At 46.2% G+C, this 25622-nt stretch overlaps 1 protein-coding gene across 1 annotated transcript in view; it reads right to left on the bottom strand.

Annotated features, from left to right (window-relative positions):
- Window positions 1–25622, bottom strand: part of TENT4A (terminal nucleotidyltransferase 4A) — a 535327-nt gene that overhangs the window by 136391 nt on the left and 373314 nt on the right. The window contains exon 10 of the mRNA XM_085606105.1: window positions 14827–14990. Within this exon, the coding sequence (XP_085462231.1) occupies window positions 14827–14990 (164 nt within the window). The remainder of the gene's footprint in view (window positions 1–14826; window positions 14991–25622) is intronic.

Here is a 25622-nt window from a genome sequence, read left to right as displayed (position 1 = left end):
TTCGTATGAGAGGGCAAGGATAAGGTTTATTTTTCTGATGACCCGTCCATGCCAGATGGAATGGATTTCCTCAAGATCTAATGGAGGGTACCTGCTGGCGAACAACCAGAATTTTTTGTTGTATTGGGTAGCAAAGAGATCCAGGTTGGGAGATCCCCCTACGTTAAAACACCTGACTTAGATGATGCTGACTGAGTTCCCACTCGTGGCATTGTCGGTCTGTCCTGCTTAAGATATCTGCCTATTCCCTCTGTTCACCTGAAACATGTTCCACCATTAGGGTGGTGTTTGGGAGCACCCATTCCCAGATTCCTTGTGCTTGAGCCGAGAGAATCTTTGATCTTGTTCCTCTTTGTTAGATGAGGTAATACACTGATATAGTTGTCCATTCTCACTGATACTGAGAAGTTGCGGAGCCAGGGGAAGAAAGCTTGAAGACCCAGGAAGACTGCGTTCCACTCCAGTAGATTGATTGGAGATTAAGCTTTGTGGGCGGTCCACTTTCCATGGATTTCCAAATCCTGCATAGGAGCTCCCCATCCCTCCAAGGAGGACTCTATAGTCATCACTATGTGTGATCGAACAGGAATGAAAGAGACCCTCGAAATATTGCTCTTGTCCATCCACCAAGACAATGCGGATTTCATCTGCAGAGTGATTGTGATGGAATCTTCTAAGGATACTGGCACTGAATCCATTGCTCTAACGCTCTTCCTGCAACAGACACATACGAAGGCAGCAGTTTGGAATCAACAGGATGCAGGATAACATTCCCAAAAATGATTTGTACTTTCGTACAGAAGTGGAATATCTTGCTGACGGATGTTTTGATTCAATGAAGCCCCTCCATAGTAGGAAAGGCCTTTGAGACTTTCAGGTCACTAACTGCTCTCAGGAAAACTGCTGATCTTGACTGAATTTGAGAGGAATTCTCCCTGTTTAGTTTGAGTCCTAGAGTTTTAAATAGCGTCAGACATACAAGAGTCGAGCTTCTGGCCAAACGGAAGGAGGATCCTTTTATAAACCAGTCGCCCAGGTACAGGAAAACCTGGTGCCCTGATCTTCTCAGAAAAATGACTCCCGGAGCCATGCATTTCGTGAAGACCACTGGCATAGATCGACAGCCAAAAGGAAGCACCATAAACCGATAATAGCACCCTGCCACCTTGAACCACAGGGACCTTTAGATGCTTGATGAGGATATGGAAATACGCATCCAGCAGATCCAGGGATGTCATGAAATCTCCTGGATCCACAAGCTGTAGAAATTTCTGTAGGAACAGTATTCGAAAGGACTGTTTCTTGATGAATCCCTTCAAGATTGTTAAGCCTATCACCTGCCTCCACTTGCCTGATTTCTTTCAGATGAGGCAAAAATAACAGAATCCCTTGTTCTGCTGATCCAACGGGACTTCCTCTACTGCATTTTTGGGGAGAAGCAAACTGATCTCCTGTTTTAGCAGAAACAAATGCTGGCACGATGTTCTGCATGGTGATAAATTTGGAGGCTTTAGAACAAATTCCAGGGTGTGACTAAGCTGGATTATGTTGAACAATTTGTCTGAAGAGCTGTTTTTCCAGCTATAAAATTTGGAAAGGAAATTGCTGAATTGTTGATGTGGGACTGAGATGGCCAGCGCCTGGAACATATTGTCTTCTGAGAAGAGTTATTGTTTTTTTCCAGCCAGAGGAAGTCTTCAAGCTGGCTGCCTAGTGTAGGAAGAACCTGTCGCCAACCTGTAGGTTTTCTGGAAAGGTTAAAATGACCGAAATCCCTGATGGGCATATGGCAGGTACCTGGGCTGTTGGTAAAGTGTTTCAGATGTAAACTGACCTCTCACTTCCTCCCCAAAAGGAAGGAAAATGTGTTGGAGCGTGCCCAATGAGTGGGTAGTTGGTGTCAGACTAACTGGACTGTAGAGCGTCACCTACATGCTCTCCAAATAGGTTTCCTCCATCAAATGGCATGTTCAAAATTTTTGCTTGAACTTCCGGGAGGGAAGATTTAGCCGTAACCAGCCCTGACGTCGCTAAACCGCCAGAGCCATTTGACAGAAAGCAGTAGATATGTCCTTCGCCGCATCAATCTACAAAGAGGACTTTTTGCCCTCCGGTAGTTTTTCCCCCTGCCTCCATTCTTTTTTTCTTCTGGGAGAAATTCTAAACATGCTGACATGTCAAACCACATCTGACAATTATAAAGTCTCAAAATTGCTATAGAGGTTGAGGCTTTTATGATGTGGCAGCCATGGCAGAGAACCTCTTACCGATATTATCAAGCCTGTGACCTTTAACAGGTGGAGCTGAGCAATATGTTTAGCTCTCCTATATGCTACCTGTATTATAATTGAATCAGGTCTAGGGCAACCGATAAGGCATGCTGGTGCATTCTAGGGGCTCTATATTTTTGTCCAGTTTCTGCATCACTGCTCCCACTGATGTAGAGACTTTTAGTTTTAGCCCCTCTTGACACATTTACTCCACAATTGGCATGGATCTTATCATGCGCTGAACTGTATCTGAAATCATACAGGAAGCACACTGTATGCTCAGTCAGGAGCAGTAAATCAAAACGCTTGGACCCACACTCCTAGAGGTCGTGGAAGCTAACTTTGTCTACTGCTGTAAGTCAGCAGGAGGTAGAGTAGGTGATGCAGGTAGAGGAAAGAGGCAGTCATCCCATTGAGGATTATCCCCAGATGAGTCAAAAGCCATCACTCCTTAATCAGTTTTCTGGTCGCCATGGCTAGCCACCAAGGTATCCCAGAGATAGTGATGGGAGATGGAATAGGTATCTATAGGGATTTTTGGAGGGGAGCTGTTTAATAGACATCCATTAGCATCACCGTCCATAGAGCTGATGGATTGGCATTTGGAAACCACTTGTAGTAATCGTTTATTATACAAATTTATGTAGCCAGAGACACTGGGACTGCAATAGAGGGCCCTTGTGCTTGATGTTCATCCTCAGGATCCTCATAGGGATGATGTTCTTGAAACGTAACCTAACCTGGAACTGACTCTTTGCCTCGATCTCGAAAAGAGTAATCGCTGTGGAGATGAGTAGAAGGACCCTGGTCAACATCTTCAGTCTCCTGGCACTTGACATTTAATTGAAATGGACTGTACGCAGGGCCAAACAAACCTTCATCCCCGGAGTGCCGCATCTTCAATGGTTTAACCAGAGGCAAAGTTGACACTTTGGAATTGTCAACTTGTAGAGACACCGGGATTCCCTATGTAGAGATAATGGTCTTTTTTTTTTTTACTGCAGTTAACAGTGCAGTCGAGGTAGTCGACTGAATCTTAATCATCAGGAGACTGCATCTATGGAGTAACAGTTTAGATTCTTGCTGCTGACTGCCTCCTCAACAATGGGGTTGTTATCCTTGCCCTAGACGACTACGAGGTGGTTGTCATTGCCCTCTTAGTAGGCGGCGTCGACATTGCTGTAGTCACTGGCGTTGAAAGTGGTTTTTGTTGACGGATCCATAGACCGATTTTTTGAGTAGCTGGTTCCTAAAAGGGTGCCATTGGAACCAATGCAAGTGAAGAGGTAGATCTTTTGTGAGAGGACGACTGTCTGGTGTGATCCTGATCACTCAACCTCTCAGAACTCGTTTAAGGTAGTCTATGAAACACAAAGCACTCTTGAACTGGTTCCAAACTACTAAGTTAATGTAGCAAATCTCCAGGAGATCCATCTTAAATCATCTGAGATTGTACTAGTACCCCATACAATACAATGCTAATAGTACAGATAAAACCAAAGGTTTGGCAATACTTGATCGGAAGAGGAGCTCCCTTTATTTATAAAGTTTTATATGGCACGAACATGATCCCGAGGGATACAAGAGCTCTTCACAATTACGGGAGGAATACATTTCAAATGAAAGTTACAAAGGGTGCATCAAAAACAGCACAATAGCGAATCTGGGAAGGGAAGAAAAGATTAATTTAGGAAATATAGCAAATCAGTACAAGACTTGAAGGTGTCAGTCCAGTATCGTACAACAGATGATCCAAACCCAATTAAGGTTTGAACTTCCTCATAAGGAATCTTTTTACTTCCAATTTGGAGGTGAGTCTGCGTACTTCAGGAGGGAGAGCGTTCCAGATCCTCTGGGCAGAGCTGGAGAAAGCTCTTTGACCAGTTCTGTTATTGCGAAAGATCTGTGGATTCAGGAGGAAGGAGTTAACACTTCTTGAGGGTCTACAACCACCAGATAATTCTAACCTTTGGACTAGATACTTGGGGGTTTTGAAATAGAGAGCTTTGTGAGACAGGCAGGCGATCTTTAGCTGTATTCTTGCTTCAAAAGGCAACCAATTTAGAGATTTTAAGAATGGGGAAATGTGAGCATTTCTTTGTGCTTGTGGTCAGTCTGGCCACAGGATTCAGTGCAACCCTAAGTGGGGCCACGGTATATTTAGGAAGGCCACCAAGTGTAGCACTGCCCTAGTCTAGCCTCTGCAAAACCAGCGCTTGGACCACCTGCTTGAAATCAGCTTGTGGAAGGAAAGGTTTGATATTCCGGAGTAATCTCATCTGGTGGTTCACTCCCTTGTACACCTTGCTAATATGATTCTTCATATTTAAATGCTTGTCCAGGGTGATTCAAAGATTTGGCTGAATCAATAATGGGGGAGCAGTTGAAGGTAGTGAGATGGTTCATCCAAAGGTTGAACCATCCTTTGTTTTTTTCCGTGGAATACATATTCAGTCATTGTATACTGAAGACGGCTGTATGCTCTTTTGTAAAAAAAAGAGAAAAGTAAAAAAAAAAAACCTTACAAACCTTGGGAATATAAACCATAGATTTTAATCTGCGTTTCTGAACTTAACATTTAGGCCTCCGTTTTGATTATATCTTTATTTTGTGATCCCTGCGCAAACCCAGGTTTGTAGACATTGCAATTTCAAGAAATCTGCAACTCCGTTTACCCTTCGTTATATTTCTGCAAATAAGATGTGCATCCCTGAGGAATAATGGAAAAAAACCTTCCAGTTTTGCATGCTCATAAAGGCGTCAATCACTTGATGTGAAGGTCTTTTTACAACACAAAATCGCATCCATTGTCGTAGTATACAAGCACCAATAATTCCCCTGCCCCACAAGATGCCCATACTGAGGGTACCGTAACTCCATAGATGAGTAACTACCAGCCATTTACAGGGGAGACTCGGAGGGCCTCCTTGAAAATGAGGAATTATCGGTGAAATTGGTAATTCCAGTCCAGATTCCCTTCATTATTTCTGCTGCTATTTTCCCGGGGGGGACAGTTTTTTTTAGCATGTGTGGCTTCTGGGTGAACGATGCAAGATCTGCAGCGGATCTTGTAACGCTGAAGGGGCAGATTTGAAAGGGCACTCAGAATGAAATCAGAGGGTTCACAGGCCTTTGGTACTATGGCATTTCAAGAAGCCATTTCTTTTACTCCCTCAGAGAACAAAGAGCAAAAGTCGAGAGGGAGGGGGGCAGTACCCACCCAATATTAATTTCTCTTGTGCAAAAGATTTTGCACCTTTGTTTTGCACTAGCACTAGAGTCTGGCTTGTCTCCACTGGCCAGTCAAGGATTGAGCTTTCACAGCGAGAGCCCCCGGGGATCAAGTTACATGTACAGGTAACAGGCGTGTGCTAAGTTCAACCCACAGGACTTGAACAGTCTTGATGCAAAGTGTGTGCATAATGAGCAGGCAATGTGTAGTGTATGTACACAAGAGGCCCAGCGTGCAAGCTTGTAACCGTACATTTCAGAAAGCCAAGCAAGCTTTGAAATGCTTCGAAATGAACAAATGAGCAGTTTTCTTTATCGGGCATATTTTAACGTAATACCAACCTCCAAACTGCAAAAAAGAAATTGCCCCGGCCAATACCTATTGCCAGTAATCCGATCACTGGCTGCTGACAAAATCTGATGAAATCTGTCCCTTGGAGAGGTCTTCAAGCAGGTAAAAGTAAAAATACAGAGAGGAAACCGCCATAGTTCGATTCACTGCCTCACTCACCTTGCCTCTTTCCTTGCCATCTCTGCTACACCAATTCCCAACCTGCCGGTCGGACTCTATTTAAAACCCTGCACATTTCTACTTTTGTCTCAAAAGGGACACAGCGAATAAGAATATAATTCCTCCGGTTTTAGCTCCATGCTCACAGCTTCAAATTTCCCTAATTTTCAGCTTCCTTTAAAATTAAATAGCGAAGAAAAGCCATAACTGGTAGCAGGAGAGGGGTTAAGGGGAACTGGGGCCTATTAGATGGACCTTAATTCTAGGATTAAGACCCAAATAAGAAAAGGGAAGAATTCTTTACAGCAGTATTCCTGGCAAGAGTATTTTTTCCATGAAAACTTAGACCCGTGCTGGAGTGTAGGAGTGGGGGAGGTACTACAATGTACTATTGAACCAGACAGGTCCATAAAACAAATAACCAGCGACTTCCAAGAAATGCAAGACCTGAGAGCAGAGTTTAGGCGATACAAACTACACATTTTACTTATACACAACCACTTACAAGGATTGTTTTATTTCTAATAAGCAACAGGCTGACACCACGTATAGTTGGTAATATAGGGACAGGTGTAGCCTGACCATGCACCTGTGGTTTTACATCTAGATGTTTCCACACTACCATTGCAACCCACTCGATGGTTTATCAAAGAGGTAACATTCAGGGGTCCCACTTTCAGAATGTGTCAGAAGGATTAAAACAATTTTGAGAAAATAACGAAAAGGTTGCATGGATATAATTTGGGATGCCTTAAAAGCAGTAATAAGAGGTATTTTACAAACTGATACCACTTTTGTAAGACTTTTGTAAGATAAAGCAACAATTTGAATCATAACTGACTCCATTAGAAAAATATAAACGACTGCTTATAGAAAATTTAGAAAAGGTTCACTACAACTAAAGGGGAACTTAACACCTATACGTAAGAGGCAGCAAGCAAACCTGCAAACCAAAAATATAAAGATTAAAAAGCAGATAGGCTTTTAGCTTACAAACTGATGCTGCAATGTCCCAGATATTACATCCAACTAGATTCAAGGCAGAGTCAACCCATGCCATATTGAAAGAATCTGAATCTTACCATACAAACCTTCATACGTGTAAACCCATAGAAGAAATCTAAATTTAATATTTAGAGACAGAAGTCACTCCAAATTTGGACTACGATTTATTAACATAGGGAGGAGTCCATGCCAATTGAGGAAATTAGGGCTGCCTTTAGAGACTGGAAGGAAACAAAGCTTAAGGCATTGATTATTTCTTATCTAAATACCTATTAGAAGCTAGATTACAACCACTGTCAAGTGTATAACCATTGCCTAGGTTTCAAATCTATAACTAAATCAATAAGTCAACCATTATTTTACTATTAAAAACAGATAAAGATCTGCTTAAGTTTCCTGTAGACAGCTAGATTTCTATTGAATGTTACTGTGAAAATATTCACACCTACATTGGTTACTCACCTGAATGAAATAAGCCCAAAGGTTATATCCTTGTGCCAATCTGGTTTCATTCTTAGACTAGTCACAATACACAATTGGGAGTTGATACATTTGAATTTGCTGAAAAATCCAGTACACAAATAGTCATTCTCTCACAAGATGCAAAGAGGACATATGATAGAATCGAAAGATCCTTCCCATCTGAAACTTTAAAGATTAGATGGTGACCTGAGATAAGGGCTTGGACAGAAGCAAACATCCAATCATCTCCAACCATGGGAAAAAATAAATAAAAAGGTGAACTCTCAAATCAAATTAGGCTGATTTGGGATAGAGAGGGTTGCCCTCTCGCCAACCGTTTTCTCTTTGGCCATGGAGAACAAATTACATACATTCAGTGACACCTTATCTGGTATAGACTAAATAGCCACAGATTCTTTACCTTAGAATTATCCCCAAGCATCATACTGGATCCAGAAAGCGATCATGAGCAGTACCCCTGAGCGCCGGTAAGTGGCGTCTATCTGCTCCACGTGGCGCCAGATGTGACATGTGCAGTGACTATGTAGGCGCCACCCCAGCATGCCATCAGTAACTTTGTGACTTTCCACACCAGGAGCGCGGAGCCACAAAGAACTGACAACTGGTGTGGAATATTGAAGCTCTTAAAGGGGAAACCCATGTTCAAGTAATCCGTTTCAGAGCAGGGAACAGTCCAGCCCAAACTGCCAAGCCATTGCTCACTTTGCCACTGGATTCAAGCAAGCCTGGCTGAAGACGGCTGAAATGCCAGAAACCGGTCCTAGGAAGCTTGTTTCCGGTCCAGGGAAGACATGGCTTGGCAGTTCGGGCTGGACTGTTCCCATGAGGCACAGGGTCAGACTGAATTCCATATGGCCATGTCTGAACTGGGGTGGCAGTGTAGGCTAAAGAACGGTGATGGATTAAACCCAGATCAGTTGATTGGGGGGGGGGGGGGGGGAGAGTGCTTGCAATGTTCAACACTCCGTCCATCATTTCCTTTGGTTTTTGCATCTGTCACTACCACCAGATCTGGTTGGGGAAGGGACAGAGAGTTGGGTCGGAGGACGCCAATGAAATAACCACCACTGCGGATTTTGTGCAGTTCCCTCCGAGTTCTGGACCATATCTGAGATTCCCCTGATGCTGCACCCACTGGAACATTAGATCCCACTGCAGAGCCCGCATACTGCATATGTCAGTGGCCATGTGTTACAGGCAGGAGGCCATGAGACCCAGCATCCTCAGAGGCAGGCTCGCCAAAATCTAGGATAGATGCTGAAACATTTTTATCAAAGCATAAATATCCTGGACTCGCCATTTGGAAGGATAGCCCTGAAACCGCGCCATGCCCAGAATAACTCAATTGAAAGAAAGCATCTCCCAGGGAGTCAGGTGCGACTTCGGCACGTCGCTAGTGAACCCCAGTAATTGAAGGTGGTCCACCGTAGTCTGGAGGTGAGAGCATTCAGTCAGTCATCGAGATAAGGGAAGACTGGCTCCAGTCATCTCCGCAGATAAGCTGCAACCACCGCCATCACCTTGGTGAACACCTGAGAGACGAGGATAAGGCCAAAAGGGAGCATTGTGAACTGAAAGTAATTGTGACCTCAAGGAAGAAATTTATAGGGTTCAGGTCTAGGATAGGACAAAGGCCTCGGTCATTGTTTTGCACTACAAAAAAGCAGGAAAGGCGACCATGACCTACTTCTGGCATACTCACCCTTTCTATGGCTCCCTTGGTCAAGAGCAGTCACCTCCTGTTGGAGAAAGGCAAGATTGTCCTCCATTAGCCTGTTGCAAGCATGCGGCATGGGGGGGGGGGGGCTGGGCTTTAGGGAGTAGCCCCTTCAGGCAATCTGAAATACCCTACTGTCTGATATTATAAATCCCCAGTGGGACAGGTGATGAAGGGCCCTGCCTACCACTGGGTGCTTATGATGGCAAAAGGATCATCTATAAAGGTTTGGAAGCTGTGGGTGGGGAGGAGGCATGGACTGGCCCAACCTCTGGCAGCCAGACCCACAGAGTGTGGGTACCATGTCCTCTGCCAAACAGAGGCTGGAAAGCGTGCAGGGCTTGGTGGCTGGGAGAGTATAGACATGGCTGGATGTGCCAGATTTACACAGGAAGTGGAGGCTTGGACAAACAAGCTCTCCTGGATAAGCTATTGTGTGACGAAATTGGGGTCCCCTACAACGCGGGTGGGCCAAATGTCCAGATCACATGAACCCCAGGGCTATACTTGGACCAAGCAATCAACATGTCGGAAAGGGCTTTATTAAATGGGAGAAGCAGTACTGATGGTGTCACCACAGCTGAAACATCTGTCAAGAAATTAGTCTCGACTGCCAGTGAGGGTAGTCTAAAGTCCAGGACCTTGGCCGCCCTTACCACCAATTGAAACACTCCCTGATCAGTAGCCACAGTAGGGGGAGAAAGCACAGCAGTATCTGGAGAACCATCCAGTCAACGGCCTCTGCCAAGTACTCAGTCCATTTTGGTATCTAAGGGCTTGGTATTCGTCAGGGTCCAGAGACCCCTCCTAATCTTCTGAGTCCTAGCTCATAGGTTAAGGGCTCAGGCAACGGACAGGAAGGCATGGGTCCAGTTGGCACTGGAGTCCACGATGGCCCTCCTACTCAGTGTCGGAATCAGAAGGGGATGGAGACGGAGAAGGTAGAGATCGTACGACAGGTTCTTGTCCAGATTCATCTGTGGATCAAAGGGGCCCGACTGGCACCAGAGGCAGAGCCACCGATGTGGAACCCGAAGGCTCTCCGGTGGGAACTGGTGATGAAATATGAGGCACATGGTCTCAAAACTCCTAAAGTTGAGCGGGAGCTGTTCCAGCTCCCGAAATCACAGGGAGGTGTTGAGTCAGCCCAGGCACCGGCTCAACCACCTAGCTTCACATGATGGTCGCTCGTCTAGTCTGAAGACCGCAACAGATGTAGTGAAGTTGAAGACTTATAACTTCTTACTTCACCTCTTTTTGGGGGACTTAAGAGTGGCCTGACTAGTTAAAAGCAACGAGGATCTTGGACTCCGTGACCGAACACAGGATCTTCCTCTCAGCCGTGGTCGAGACAGCTGGGCCATCGGGCAGCAGGGAGTTCTTGAGCGACTTCACCCTCAAGGACTTGAGTGCATGGCAAAGCAATGGGAGTAGGTTTTGTTGTAGTCACGCTCAAGGGATCAGTGACAAAGAAGATGCGGGTCTGTCACCGACATCTGTTGATGACAGTCGCCGCAGGGCTTGAAGCTGACAGTCCTAGTGGACACCAATGCCACACCAGGAGAATTCCTAAAAAAAAAAAAAAAAGCTCAGTCAAAAATTGACTGGGGTAGCTCTTACAGGATCTGCAGTGACAGACGCAGAAAGAAAAGAACTGACATCAGCACGCTGTGGTGCCTATATAGGCACCGCGCATGAGGTTTCTGGTGCAGACAACATTACACACAGACAGACAACGGCTCCTAACAGTACACAGGGGTACAGCTCACAAACAAATTATAGATCTAGTTGGACGTCTGGGGATACTTCTAAGGCAGAGAAGTTGCAGCCAGAAGTCTATCAGATTAGATTAAGCTCCCTCCTCCACATTTGACACTTGCTTTGGTAGCTATTTTGGCTACCAAGTACACAAGACACTGGAATGATTTCCATACTGATTTGTAAGCCTAGTGTTTTAGCAGATCTGCAGTAGTTTGGAAATCCTGTTCTGCTTTTGAGTACATGTCTTTGTAAGCTAGTCAGAGATATGGGTAAACAAATATTTCATAGTTGGGCTACAACTGCCAAACATTTTAAGAAGTGTAGGGGAACTGACTTTAGTCTGAAAAGAAAGAGTTTATTGGTAATAACCTTCCACTGTGAATATGAAGGATTCTCTGATTAACAAACTGAAAAATAAAAAATAGGAGTCCTGGAGATCTACACAACAGTCAATTGTCATTTGCGGGAAAATTTGGTGCAGTGAGATTCCAGATTTTTTCTTAAGGATTATTTTTTTGATCAACCATAGATCTTTAGAACCGGCCTGAAATATGGAGGATGACCTTTAATTTTAAGTAGTAGCTTGAGTACACTTCGCTTGATTTGTTGTTTTCAATGGGATCTTTTGTTTTGCACACTTTGATAGTAGCATGTGTGACTCCCTAATGTAAACAACTAACAATTGAAATACTAGGGTGGGATTGCAGTACATTTATTCAATGGATATGCTATTGACCCATTTTCTGTGGTGATTAATTTCTACTCTTCCTGGTGGGACTCCACCACTCATTCAGAAGCAGAAAAATGCATGAGGGGAGTTGTAGCCTCATTGTCAATTTTGCTGTTGTATCTTCCTCTAGAATAAGACCTTTCCAGAGAGGTGATTGTGGGGGTGTAATTTCTTGTGGTACCGATTTCTTTGACACCTCTTGAGAGCGGTACGACAATCTTGGTAATTTAACTCTTGCATGGAAGTATGGCCTCTCTCTGGGTCTGTATTGTTGCAAAAAGAATTTGTCCTCTTAGGTTGACCGCTTTAATTTTCTCCGCCTCATTCTTCATGTGCAACATCTCTTCTTTAGTGGGCTGTGCAAATAAACTAACATGGATAGGGCAGATCTACCATTTTCTAAAGCACATCTAGCTTCAGGACTGACAGTTTAAGCCATGAATGCCTCCTCAAAGTGATATCATGTAAAATATCTTGTAGCAGCTATTTCTGCAGTCGACTGTAGAGCTTATTACCTGGTTTGAAAACAAACAACTAAGCTTACATTTCTATCAAATCTTGTTGCAGATATCTCGGCAAATCAGGAAGGAAATATGCATGCCATCCCATATTTCTGAGTGATATTTCTATAGTACTGTTAATCTGCCCTTTTTTAAATGAGCAAAAGCAGTATGCATTTTGCTAATGGGGTTTAACCTCTTGCTTTGCCTTTCTAACAGTGCAAATGACAGACGCAGATAAAGGTCTCAAGACTGCTGCAACATTCAGAATACAGATTTGGGCCAGCCTTTAGAAAATCCAGATCTTGTTGAGGTGGTCTTTATTTTTTCTTTGGGTAAGTTGATACTACCTTGAATGCAGCATATGTTAAGACAAATTCCGATGCTATTTCTAAAAGGCCTGGTAATTAAGGCATTAGAAGTTTTAGTGTTTCCCTTAGTTGTAGAGTTTGGAGTATGACAGAAACTGGTGGTTGCAAAATCTCCAATGCAATATTAGTTTCATCAGCTCCTCTTGCAAGCACTGCTTGAATTGTGAGGAAGCCAGCCATTAGTGATGCTCTTGTTTGAGACAGGTGTGTGTGTACTATGTGCGAGACATACGTGATCTAATAAAGAGATCGGGATCTTACGTATGATCTCTGTTATATACCTATAGGAGTAGAGGGAGGAGAATAAGATTTGCTCCTTGTAGACTCCTGTGGAGGAGATGGTTTCCACTTTAACTGGCAGCACATTAGACGCTTTTGAGGATAAAGATCAAGGTGTCAGTCTGATTCTCAAAAGCTATGATTAGCTGTAACAGTCAATAAGGTAAAAGAGTAGGATCAAGTGATGTAGCTACTCTACAACAAAGAGGCATATAAGTTTCCGATCTGTATTTTGGTGAATATGAAGCATGCTTATCTACTGAAGGTCTGAGCGCAACATAAAATAATTAAGCGGATGGTGGCACAGATCACAGTGCAGGAGACTTGGGTTGAGACGTCAATCTTGGTTTTTCACGCCACTGGCATGTCGCAGATCAGCTTGGTGCTTTCACCATCGCTGAATGTGAAGCCACTGAAACACGTTTTAGCGCAGTTGCTGGAGATGGTCGTTGAGGGCATGACTATATGATTAAGGATGATGAATCGACGGATGTTATTTGGCACTGACCTTCTGTTTTGACAATGTTTGAGACTAGTACATACTTTGACAGCAAACAGGTCACCGCTGATGCTTTTGAACGAGTTATCAATGCTTTTGTCGTTTTTCTAGAACAGCTACAATGACCATGGAGTCTGACACTTTATTCTCAACCCTAGTAAGAGTCCTTGTAAGGACGAGGCAGCATTTTTCTTTCTTCTCTCTGCTTTCATATTTAAGAATGCCTCTCAATCTGATGCCAACTGTCTTTTAAAGGTCTGATTTTTTGGGGGCAAGTGTCATTCCTTGACAGTGTGAGGTGTGAGTGGGGTGAGGGGGCAGGCTGCACAGAACATATGAGCATCAATAACTGCATTTTCCCCACACACACTAGGGACACTGAGGAAAGGGGAAGCATTATGAAGCCTTGCCTAAATGAGCTTGAAACAAGTGCATTGGATGGCATATGTAACTTGATGTCCAGTTCAGCACTAACACAGGAAAAAAGGTTGAGGTGTAAAATCCTCACATTTGTTCGGAGATCCCTCTCTCAGGAGCAAGAAAAATAACTGCCAAGGGGAGGCAACTGCCAGTAAAAGGCACTGTGGGAAAGGGGCAGACATTTTCTATTGTTTCCATGGAAGATAATGATGAAAAAGGTTTTCCATGGTCAATGTAAAGCAGTACAGAATATTGCAGCATTAAGGGCGATCAATTAAGGTACTACAATGCTTAAAGGGGGCTGTAATGAAGTGAGGCACTCGCTGTGCAGCACAATGAGATTCATTAACTTGCCATGCTAGGGTACTGGGGAGCAGTGAGTTTGTCAGCAAGTAGCCGGATATCAAAGCAGGATTTTGTGCTGGTGGCTTGGACGGAGATTGCCAACAATGACCGCAGAAGAGGGTGTTAAGGAAGTCTACCATGCCATCAAGGTCCTCCAAAGAGCCACAGGTCCCAGGAGTGCCGTAAGTGGTTAATGTGTTTAATGAGACTACAATACTGAAATGGTAATTAAAAAAAACAGGGGGACAATATTGGGGTGGGTAGGTTCATCCCTGTAGCATTACAGAGGAAAATATATATGTACACATATCCATATAAACATACTTACACACACATAGCATGACTGCCCGCACAAACCTGAAAATCTAGGGGGGAATTGGATAGTGTGGGCCCCTATTACTGTTCTCCTCCAGCAGACCACAAGTGTTGAGTAAATTTGATGTATTAAATCAATGAAAGAAGCCTGTTAACATAATACAAGTGACGCAAACTTCGGAATGATTTTGGATCTAGCAAAAATCAACAAAAAATCTTCAAAAAAACAAGACCACATGAGCGATCTCCATTTGAATCACATGCTGTAAACACTCATTGGGGTAGAATGAAGGCCCTGGTTTTAGTCGTTCATTACTCCAGTACTGATTTGGTATAGACTGGTACACTAGGCAAATTGCAAACACCTTGGCATAGCAATTTGAGCTTACCACGTCACTTCCAGACAATGAAGATACAGAAGATGCTGATGATCCAGAAGAGAGAAGCTGAGTGCTGGACAAGCTCACGAGCTGGCTGCAAGGAGAATCAGTATCCCTGTTCTGCTGCTGTTCTTCATTTGAGGGAGAAATAAGTTCTTTAACACCAATTGAACCTGTTTGTAACAACCACAAAATAAACATTTATTGCAAGACATTTGAAAACAGTGTTAATATTTTTCAAACAAAATTAGAAGTCAGTCAAGTTAGAACCTCATGCAATGTTTTGAGAATGCAATTTATCTTCCCTCATCCTTTCAGAATAGAATACCGAAACTCTAGAGCCACACTGGAATTTCATTAACCATGTACAGATGCTTAAACACTTGCCACCTGACAAGATTTTATAGTAAGCAACAAAGGCAAAACTAAACTGAAGAAAAAATGCATACCATAATTATGCCAAAATAAAGTACAGGCATAATAACTGCTGCACACCAACAATCAACCTTTATTGATGCTGATTTACCAATAGAGTATTGGAGATCAACTAAACCGGTTCTTCAAAATCAGTAAGTCTAAATGAACAAGTTACTTACCTTAGGTAACCATATATCTAAGAAACGTTAGTTATAGATTGCTTACCTTAGAATTATCCCCATGCGTCACAGGATCCGGAAGTTTTTTTTTTGTCAGCAGTACCTCTGCGCGTCGGAAGGTGGTGTCGGTCGGCACCGCGTCCGTCGTCGTTGTCGTGGTCGTGGTCGTGGTCACCGGAATGATGGCGCGGCAGCTACTTAAACGCCGCCCTCGCGCGTTGAAGTTAGTTCTGTACATGACTTTCTGCACCAGAAACGCAGAGCCATGCAAGTCACGGACCACTGGTGCACAAAACTAGGGCCCTGAAAGGATGTCCTTAACCCTAGAAATCAGTTTGCAGAACGGGGAAGATGGATGGGGCGGTAAGGCATCTAGAACTAATATATGTCTCTTAGAGATATATGGTTACCTAAGGTAAGTAACTTGTTCAACTGAAAGAAACACGTTAGTTATAGATTCCTTACCTTAGAATAGATACCCCAGCAATACCAACCCCGGTGGTGGGTATGCGAACCAAGATCACACCAGAAAGTCCTGGAGAAAAGAACGGCCAAAGAAGTCATCTCTCTGGACTGTCAAGGCAGTAGTGTTTGGTAAATGTGTGCAGTGATGCCCACGTAGCTGCCTGACAGATGTCATGCAGAGGAACTCCTCTTCCCAAGGCAGTAGTGGCTGCGTCGCCCTGGTGGAATGGGCGCATAGCCCCACTGGAGGCTTCTTTTTAGCCACAGAATAGCATGCTTTTATACACAAAATGACCCAGAAAAGTGGGCAAAGTGAAAGTCTGCCCGATGTGGAAGGCAGTGAAAACCTTGGGCAGTAAGGATCGGGGAGTCCTAAGGACAACTTTGTCTGGATGTACAAAGCGAAAAGGAGGCTTAGAAGAAAGCGCCTGGAGCTCACTCACTGGTCTGGCAGAGGTGATGGCCACTAGGAACGCAGTTTTGAGAGTCAAGTCTTAAAGGACACTTGTGAAGCGGCTCAAAGGGAGCCCACATTCAATAAGTTAAAACCAGGTTCAAGTCACACTGAGGCATAACGAAGGGACTAGGAGGAAAGAGATGAGTTATGCCTTTCAAGGGCTTCTTGACATAGGGTCCACAACGCCACCCCTCCCAGTTTGTTGCAGTACCTCATGGCGGTGGTGTTGTCCGTGAACACCCGCACTACTCTTCCCCAGACAGAGTGAAGGAATGCTTTCAGTGCAAGACAAATCACCCAGAGCTCCAGAAGGTGGAGGTGGAGCCCAGACTCACCAGAGACCAGAGGCCTCTGATCTCCACCTCTCCCATGTGGCGACCCATCTCAGAAGGGATGCATCTGTCACCAGTGTGGTCTGGTTGGGGAAGGGAGAGGGATCTGCCATTGACCCAATCCTGGTTCGTGAGCCACCACTGCAGTCGATGAGCAGTGCCCTCAGATCTGGATGCAATCTGACAGATTCCCCATATGCTGCGCCAACTGGAACTTCAGGTCCCACTTGCAGAGCCCACATATGATCGACCAGCAGGAAGCAGGAGGCCCAGCAGCCTCAGAGTCATTCTGATCAAAAACCAGAGATAGAGGCTGAAGGATCGGAATCATAGCCTGAATATCCCAGACTCGCTGTTCGGGAGGATGTACCTGAAACCGCGCCGTGTCCAGAACCGCTCCGATGAAGAGAACCTTCTGAGAGGGAATCAGGTGTGACTATGGCACATTGATGGAGAACCCCAGCGAACGCAGGTCAGCCGTAGTCTGGAGGTGGGAGACAACTGCCAGGGACGAGCCCGCCTTTAACAGCCAGTCATCGAGATAGGGGAAGACTGAAACCCCTCATCTGCGCGGATGAGCTGTGACCACTGCCATCATTTTCATGAACACCGGAGGGGTTCTGGTAAGGCAAAAGTGGAGCCCGGTAAATTGAAAATGCTTGTGGCCTACTGTGAACAGTAGGTAACGCCGGTGGGCCGGCAGGACAGGGATATGAAATTAAGCGTCCTTCAAGTCCAACGCTACCATCCAGCCTTCCGGGTCGAGGGCAGACCAGACCTGAGCAAGAGTCAACATCTTGAACTTCTCCTTCCGGAGGAAGCGGTTGACGTCCCCGAGATCCAAGACAGGACGCAGGCCCTTGTCCTTCTTGGAGACCAGAAAGTAGTGGGAGTAACAACCACGACATACTTATGGGACAGGAACACACTTCATGGCTCCCTTGGCCAAGAGAGCTGTAACTCCCTGCTGGAGAAGGGCCAGATGATCCTCCGACATGCGTTGGTATCTTGGTGGCATGGCTGGAGGGTAGTCTCGAAGGGGGAGTAGCCCTTTCGGACTATTTGCAAACCCCACCTGGCCGACGTGATAGAGCGCAGTGGGGGAGGTGATGGCGAATCCTGCCGCCCCCAAGGTGTTTGATGGGCCTGAAAGGTTGAACTAGGAGGGTTTGGAGGCTGCTGCAGAGGGGGGTTGGTGGACTGGAACGCCTGCTGACCGCCGGAACCACAATAGTAGTTCCCACGTCCCCAGCTGCGTGAAGGTTGGGTAACTTGCTGCGGCCTGTGGCTCTGGGTAGGACGTAGCGGGGCACCCCTTCCGTAGACACGAAAGGGGCCAAAAGCAGACTGCGCAGGGTGGGTGGAGAGGCCCAAGGACTTGGCCGTTGCCCGCAAGTCCTTGAAACACTCTGGAGCTTTATCTGCTTTGTCGCCAAAAAAGGAGACGGCCATGAAAGGTCATGTCCATCAAGGTGTTCTGGACATCCCCTGAAAAACCAGTCGACCTCATCCAGGAGCAGCGACGAAGCGCTACCGACGATGAAATGGTTCTGCCTAGAGAGTCGGCGGTGTCCAGCCCTAAACGTATCACAAACTTTGCTGCATCCCTACCGGCAGCAACAGCCTGGGAGAGCACTGTCTGGGCCTCCTCTGGACACGGGAGCAGCACCTGCGCCACCTTATCCCACACCGAGTGGGAACGGCCCAAGAGACATGCGGTGTTTACAGACAGCAGTCCTAAGCTGGCAGAAGAGAACATTTTCTTTCCAAGGTGGTCCAGCTTCTTGGATTCCCTTTCCGGTGGAGCGGTAGGGAAGGCGCTTTTAGAAGTGGAGGCTTGTACCACCAAGCTCTCTGGGGTGGGGTATTGGAAAAGGAAAGTGGGGGTCGCCCGGAGCCGGCAGCAATCTTCCTGTGTACGGGAACCCCGTGTTGGGCCTTGACCAAATGCCCAAAAGGATGTCAGTAGGGGCCTCATTGAACGGAAGCAGAGGCTCCAAAGAGCTCACCGCCGGCTGAGGCACCTCTGTCAGGAGCTTAGCCCTGACTGCCACAGTGGGGGAGTTAGAGGTTGAGAGCCTCAGCTGCCTTGCGCAACACCACTGCGTACGAAGCTCCCTCCTCCATAGACACGGTAGGAGGAGAAAACATGCCAAGGTCAGGGAAGGTGTCCTGACCACTGGCATCCCCCAGTTCCTCTCTCCAGTCCTGTTCAGATTCTACCTCAGCAAAAGGGTCTCCTGACCCCTCCCAGTCCTCATCCTCTGGGTGCCAATCTGGCTGAAAAGGGACCCCAGGAGTGAACAGGGGCACAACAAACCCTCTTGGCGCCGTTCTGGCGTCAAACGATGCCAGTCCTGCTCCAGGGCCACTTCGGGATGGAGACCGGGGTAGACGCTGGCCGGGGGGCCGACCGGCGTCGAACGCGGTCATGGAGCCGGAGGAAGAGGCACCAGAGGAGGAGTAATCAGCTCAACAGGCGCCAATCCGGAGCCAGTCCTGAATCCAAACGGGGCCTGCTACGCCGGAGCCAGACACGTGTGCAGAATAGGCCTAGGCCCCCCAAATGAGCCTGCAGGACCGAAGGCGAGCCGGCGGGTTCAGGCCACACAAAGATGGCGTGCATTGCCTCGTAGAACATACCAAGCTGGACGGAGTCACTCCGGGTCCCGGAAAGGGAAGGAAAGGCGAAGTAGACTCTTCGGGCTCCGCGTGAAGAGCCGCGGGAGGGGCACCACCCGCATTCGTCAGGTCAGCCGAGGAGAAGTCTAAGAGCCTCGTGCTTCTTCGACTTATGCTTTGAGTTACCCGACCCAGAGTGCGAAGACTTCGAACCCGAATGATGGTGGCTCGGTGACCGGTCCCTTGACCTCCCTCACGACCAGGACCTTGAACGGTGCGGAGCCGACTGCCGGTGCTCAAGCAGCTTTCGGGACCGCTCGCGCAAAACCTTGGGCAGCATCGATCGGCAGTCAGAGCACGACTTGGGGTCGTGGTCACGCTCCAGACAAAAAAAAATTTAAAATACGTGGTGCGGATCCGTCAACATGTTCCGATGACAGGACCCGCATGGATTGAAGCCGGGCAAAAAAATGTCTAGAGGTACCCCTCTGCCCAGATCTGCGCTGGCTGGTGCGAAAAAAAGAGAAAGACCCGATAGTGCGCGAGGGCGGCGTCTAAGTAGCTGCCGCAACGTCATCCCGGCAACCACGACGCCAACGACGGACGCAGAGCCAACCGATGCCACCTTTCGAGAGCAGAGGTACTGCTGACAAAAAAACATTCCAGATCCAGTCTGACGCCTGGGGGTAATTCGAAGGTAAGGAATCTATAACTAATGTGTTTCTTTCAGATATAACTTTCCATACATCTACTTTTCCTTGCATGTGTGCTGCTCACCTCCCTACACTTTATCCACCCTTTCATGTGTATGTTCCAGTTGTGTTCTTTCCACCAGAGGTAAATGAAGATCTCTACTTTGCAAGCCACTTGATGTTTGAGTACTTGCAGCTTTCACTCACAGTCTTGCACTCTAGCTCGCTTCATAACCCCTTAATGTGGGATAAGAGATGCTCCAATTCAAGGAATATCAATGCCTCTCAAATCCAGCACAAGATCTGGTAGAGATCTCCCACAACCTCACTTCTGACTCTTAGCTTTTAACTTGAACAACTTTGCTTCCCTTTCCTTTAAGGCCTTCGGATTCATCTGGCGACATGACGAGCAGGTTTCAAAGTCATGGTCTGATGGCAAATACCAGAGACTGTCTTCATGCGGTTTAATAGACATCTGACCACTGCATTCCCTACACCTGTTTAAAGCCAGACTTCCTTGCCAGAGACTTATTCACAAGTAACTAAGTTACACCTACAGAATAAAAGATATCTCCCGGAGAACGAAGAGCCTGGGAAAACAGTTACGCGTCGACGGTGCGGAAAAAGGGAATAGCTATCAGCACACCGAGAAGGTCTTATGGCTCCAATGACATCGCACAGATGCGTGCGAAGGCGTGGCATTAGAACGTCCTCGTCGACGTGGGATAGCTATGGAGAAGTTTCTGTGGAATGCTACGATTTGGGTAAAGATGAGGGATCCACAGGCAGATGTATCCATCAGAAATAATGCGGTTCGCCATACTTGAAAAGGACACGTCAATACAAGAAAAGTATAAAGAGGCATACAAGGTTAAATGCTAAATAAGTAAACTGTAAGGAGGAAGGAGAGATAGACAAAGTAGGGCTGACAAACATGCTTTTATATATTCACTTTTTCATTCTGCTTTATGGTCTGACTGTAGCTGGCACCCAACCCTACAATTTCAAGGATTAATGAAAACAGAGGGCCCAATTATCTTGTGGTACATAGATTTATTGTATGCATACTGATTGAACGGCTATATTAAGCAGTTGGAAACTGAGAAAACGGCTTTGTATATACTGTTCCTTAATAGGTACAGGGTGTACAGAGTCCACAGACCCCAAGGGTTTAACAGAGGTTAAAGTTAGATATAACCTTACTCTCCAAATTGGTAGCCTGGTCGAGCAGTAAGGCAGTATCCGAGGACAGTGTAAAGCATTTGTTGTACACACTCAGTCAGCAAATGGTTCCACACACTCAATAACTGAACTCTAGGCCAATGGTTTGTATATAAAAAATATATGCTTGTTTTATTTTAGAATCAACAATTGGAATTAAAATATACTTTCTCGACAGGAGAGGTTTCATAAGAATACTTTTGTATATGCAATAGACTTTAGTAAACAGTTACAAGTAGTTGCAGTAGGCAACTCTATTTCTAAACACAATACATTGAGCTCAATGATAAATTCAAATGATAAGCAACATTACTTTTTAGATTACTTTTGTAATTCCAGGCCTGGATCCTAGATCCAGTCCTGGGTCAGTTCTCATAATCAGCTGTTGAAAGTCGACTTTGGTACTGTAATGATTTTTAACTAATATTTAGCTATTTCAAGAGTTAGCACTTAGAAAATATTTCAGAGCAAACAATCAATGATTCCCTATGGAAGGAAATCTAGGTTACAGGTACAGTAGGTTATCGTTACTTCTGTAATCCAGTACTGGGTGTCTAGACTCAGTACTGGGACCTTTATCCAAAACAGGTAAGTAATTACGTTTTCAGATGGTATACGATTTTTGATGAATATTTAGAAATTGCAGAAATCAACACTTAGAAGAAATTTCACAGAAAAGCAGTCAATGGTTTCCTATGGAAGAAAAATGAGTTAAAGGTAAGTATAGTTGTGGGTAATTTTCAGAGTCAGTGCTGGGCACCAAGATCCAGCACTGGGAGCTCACCTAAGAGCAGGTGAGTAAATTCGTTTTTATCACTCGGCTGATTTTTGGTGATTATTTGAAGATTTGAAAAGTCCACACAGAAGAATTTTCAAGAAAAAGCCAGTCAATGTTACCCTATGAGAAAAATGAAGTTAGCGGTTTAAGGGCAAGTACTCGACTGGCAGAGTTGAAGTTCTGGGCATAGACTCAGGGGTCCCCCAGTGTCAGGTAGGTACAGTTAGTTCACTCTCAGCGGTTTCAGGACGGCCGGGTGCAGAGAGAGTTAGGCCCAATGTTATCCAATGAGGGATAGGGCGGCCTTGGTTGGTGGCTGCTGTCTGGCAAGCCACGCGGCTGTGGGAGCTGGGCTCCTGGTCACTTACTCAGGGCAAGTGGGGAGGTAGTTTAGAGTAGAGTTTTCACTGCCAGGGCCACTCGGGCGGCTGGGTGCAGGGTGCTTTTGAGCCGTCGGGCGCTCAATTGATTTCTACGGGAAATCTCCTGTTTGGAAAAAGAATGCAGGCTCGAGGACGAGGACTCTTCAGGTGCCACCACCACTTCGAGAGGTAAGTTGGGTAGTTTGAGGATAGGTAGGTACCCCGGGATTGGGCACAGAGGGCCGTGGGGGCGCCGGGTGCAGGGGTGCCTTTTGGTGTCGGGAAATCTTAACCTCTGTTGATCGCGGTTGGGGTGGCACTCTATTCTGAGGCTGCAGGCTTCTCCAGGATTGTCGAGGGGGGTCCTTGGGTGCCGGACTCGGGGTCACAGTCGTCGTGGGGTCGTCCTCGTGGGTTTAGTTCACTCCGGCACCGGCCACGCTTGGCGGGTGCAGAGTGGGCTGGGATCGCGGTTCCGGGCTGCTGCCAGGGGTGAAAGGTAGGTTCTGAGTAGAGCCTCTACTCATGGGAGTCCCAGGGAATCAGAGTTCAAAGGTAGCCAGGTCCTCCGGGGTTTCTGAGGTTGCTGGCCACAAGAGATGCCGCGCTGGAGCAGGAGCAGGTTCGAGGGTCGACAGGCCGGTAGGGCTGGGGCCAAAGCAGTTGGTGTCTTCCTCTTTTTAGCAGCTGCAGGGCAGGTCTTTGTTCTTCTTGCTCTTCTTGTAGTTTCGAATCTGGGAAAGGAAGGTTCAGGGTGCCCCTAAATACTAGATTTAGGGGCGTTACAGGTAGGTGAAGGCTAGGGACCAATGGGTCCTTGTCCTGGGGTGGGTACAACCCCTATCCTGCCCCTCTCCTGTGGGAGGGGGGCAGTAGCCTAATCCTGATAGGGTAGGGCCTCCCATCTTCAAGATGGCGAGAGCCCGGAGATGTGCTTCACCTCGCCTCCCCCACCTGAGGGGTGGGGTGGGCAGGCTGGCACATCCCCTGTCCTTGTATGGGGTTTCCGGCCAAGCTTCCCACCAGAGTGGGAGGTTTGCAGTGGCCTGGGGAAACTCCTAGAGGCGGCAGGCCTTTGAAGCTTCCCTTCGCTCATCCTGGGGGAGGAGATTTATCACCTCACCCAGGATGTGCATTGTCGCAGGCCCGGGAGAGCAGGGGCTCTCCCACCCAGGGGTCCAGCAACGTGTCTGCTGTGTGGCAGCCTGGGCAGCCTCAGAGCAGACGTGGATTGTAGGTTAGTTGTAAGGGGGCATCTCTAAGATGCCCTCTGGGGTGCTTGGTACATTAAATCCCACACTGGCATCAGTGTGGGTTTAATGTGCTGAGAAGTTTGATACCAAACTTCCCAGTCTGCAGTGTTGCCATTATGGTGCTGTGGAGCTCGTGTTTGACGAGCTCTCAGCACCATGTATTCTTAAATGGCAGCACTGCACTTACAGTGCCCGGGAATGGACCTGGGTACTGTAGAGACAGGGCTCCTGCTCCTGTGCCCACACCATGGGCATAAGGCACCCAGCTAGAGGGGTGGCTGACGTATGCCTTGGCAGTGTAGGTAATGGGCATGGCACACAGAGATGTGTGCCATGTCGACTCTTCATTTTTGTCCTGCTCCCAGACACTCAGCCTGCAAAGGCAGTGTGTGTGTGTGTGTAAGGGTACAGGGCCTCTAAGGGTGGCACAATGAGTGCTGCAGCCCTTAGGGGCCTTCCCTGGTCACAAGGCCCTGGGTACCTAGGGTACCATTTACCAGGGGCTGACATGTGGCCAGGGTTTGCCAATTTGGGGTTTTAGGGAAGGAACATAGGCCCTGGGCACCTGATTGGCAGGAGTCCAGGGTACACTCATTCAAAGTACATTCAGCAATTTAGCAAAAAGGGGGGGCATACCATGCAAGAAAGATGGCACTTTCTCACAGAAACCTACTGTACTTCCACTGCCCATTCAAAGACAAGTTGACTGAAATGATACAATTCAATATTCTAAACGGCAACTCAGTATTGTTAAGCACTCAATGTCTATTTTGACCAGGCTAGAAAAAGCTTACATTGTCTTGCAGAGTAAATATTTACGCACGGAAAGGTGCAGCACCCACAGCCATAAGTTGTCCTTCACATGGACAATTTCAGCTACCATTGTTCAACTGAAGCTTAATGTATAGCTTTTTACTGCAGACAAGGAAGAACAAGTTCCCCAGGAGCAGAAGATAATTGCCCGGTTCGATCCCTGCCCAGTCAGCAGTTTCCATGTGAAGTGGGCAGAATTGTCCACTTGACTTCCATATTTTGTAAAGCCTAGCAAGGCTCAATAGAAAACCTGCCAGTCTCCTTCGAGGCCATATGGAACAAGAAACTTGGCTTCTTTCTGGAGCACATGGTTTGCATAAGGGCTTTTGTCATTCGGTGAATTAAAATACCTAGAAGTTAGGAAACCGGAATCCCTGTAAATATGGGTTGGCCAACTTATTTGATGTGTGTCAAGTGTTTTGCGTCAGCATTTAGGTAAAGCTGCAATATTTCTTTACTCTTTTTGGAGAAGAAATATTAGATCAAGAGGGAAAGGTCCAGAAGACGTCTGGCCACTTAGAATAATGAATCACATTGTACAGTCACAGTAATTTGCATTCTTCTTGATGTTAAATGCAAAGGTCTCCTGTGCCCAGGGAACATGATAGGGCATCAAATAATTTCCCAGCTGTTACTGCTTTGAAATTAACAGCAGGGTCCTTACTTTTCTCACAAACATACTAGGTAGATTGTTTAACCCAGGTGGTATTTGACTATTTTAAACATGTCAGACTAGTTATTGGGGTCATCTAACCAAATAACTGACCTATTCACCAAATAACTTTAATATTGCACCATACTAACAACACTAATCCTTTATGGGTTCTGGAGTAGCGTGCTACTCACCGAAAAAGCACTTCGACAGGGTTAGTAAGCACTATATAAATGCAATTACAATACAATCTAGGACTCAAGAGCAGTCCAGCGAACCTTGGATCAAAGCTTGTTGTGTCCCTGTAAATACACCAGGTACGACTAAGCTGAACGAATTGTCAATTCAGTCTTCAAGGCTTACTGTTGGTGTTGCACAGGGTAACAATGTCTAGTTCTAGCATTGTCTCATCATAATAAATTTAAGGGAAAAACCGGCTTCATCTTTTAGAAGATGAGGCTTACAAGTAAAATACTCCATTTAACGGCATTAACAGTTTATTGCATATTTACTTCAATTTGTGCCCTAAGCCTACATGTGTTAATCAGGTAATAAAATTAAA

The sequence above is a fragment of the Triturus cristatus genome, chromosome 5_1, assembly GCF_964204655.1.
Source record: "Triturus cristatus chromosome 5_1, aTriCri1.1, whole genome shotgun sequence".
Taxonomy (NCBI): Eukaryota; Metazoa; Chordata; class Amphibia; order Caudata; family Salamandridae; genus Triturus; species Triturus cristatus.
This window is presented reverse-complemented; position numbering and strand designations above follow the sequence as displayed.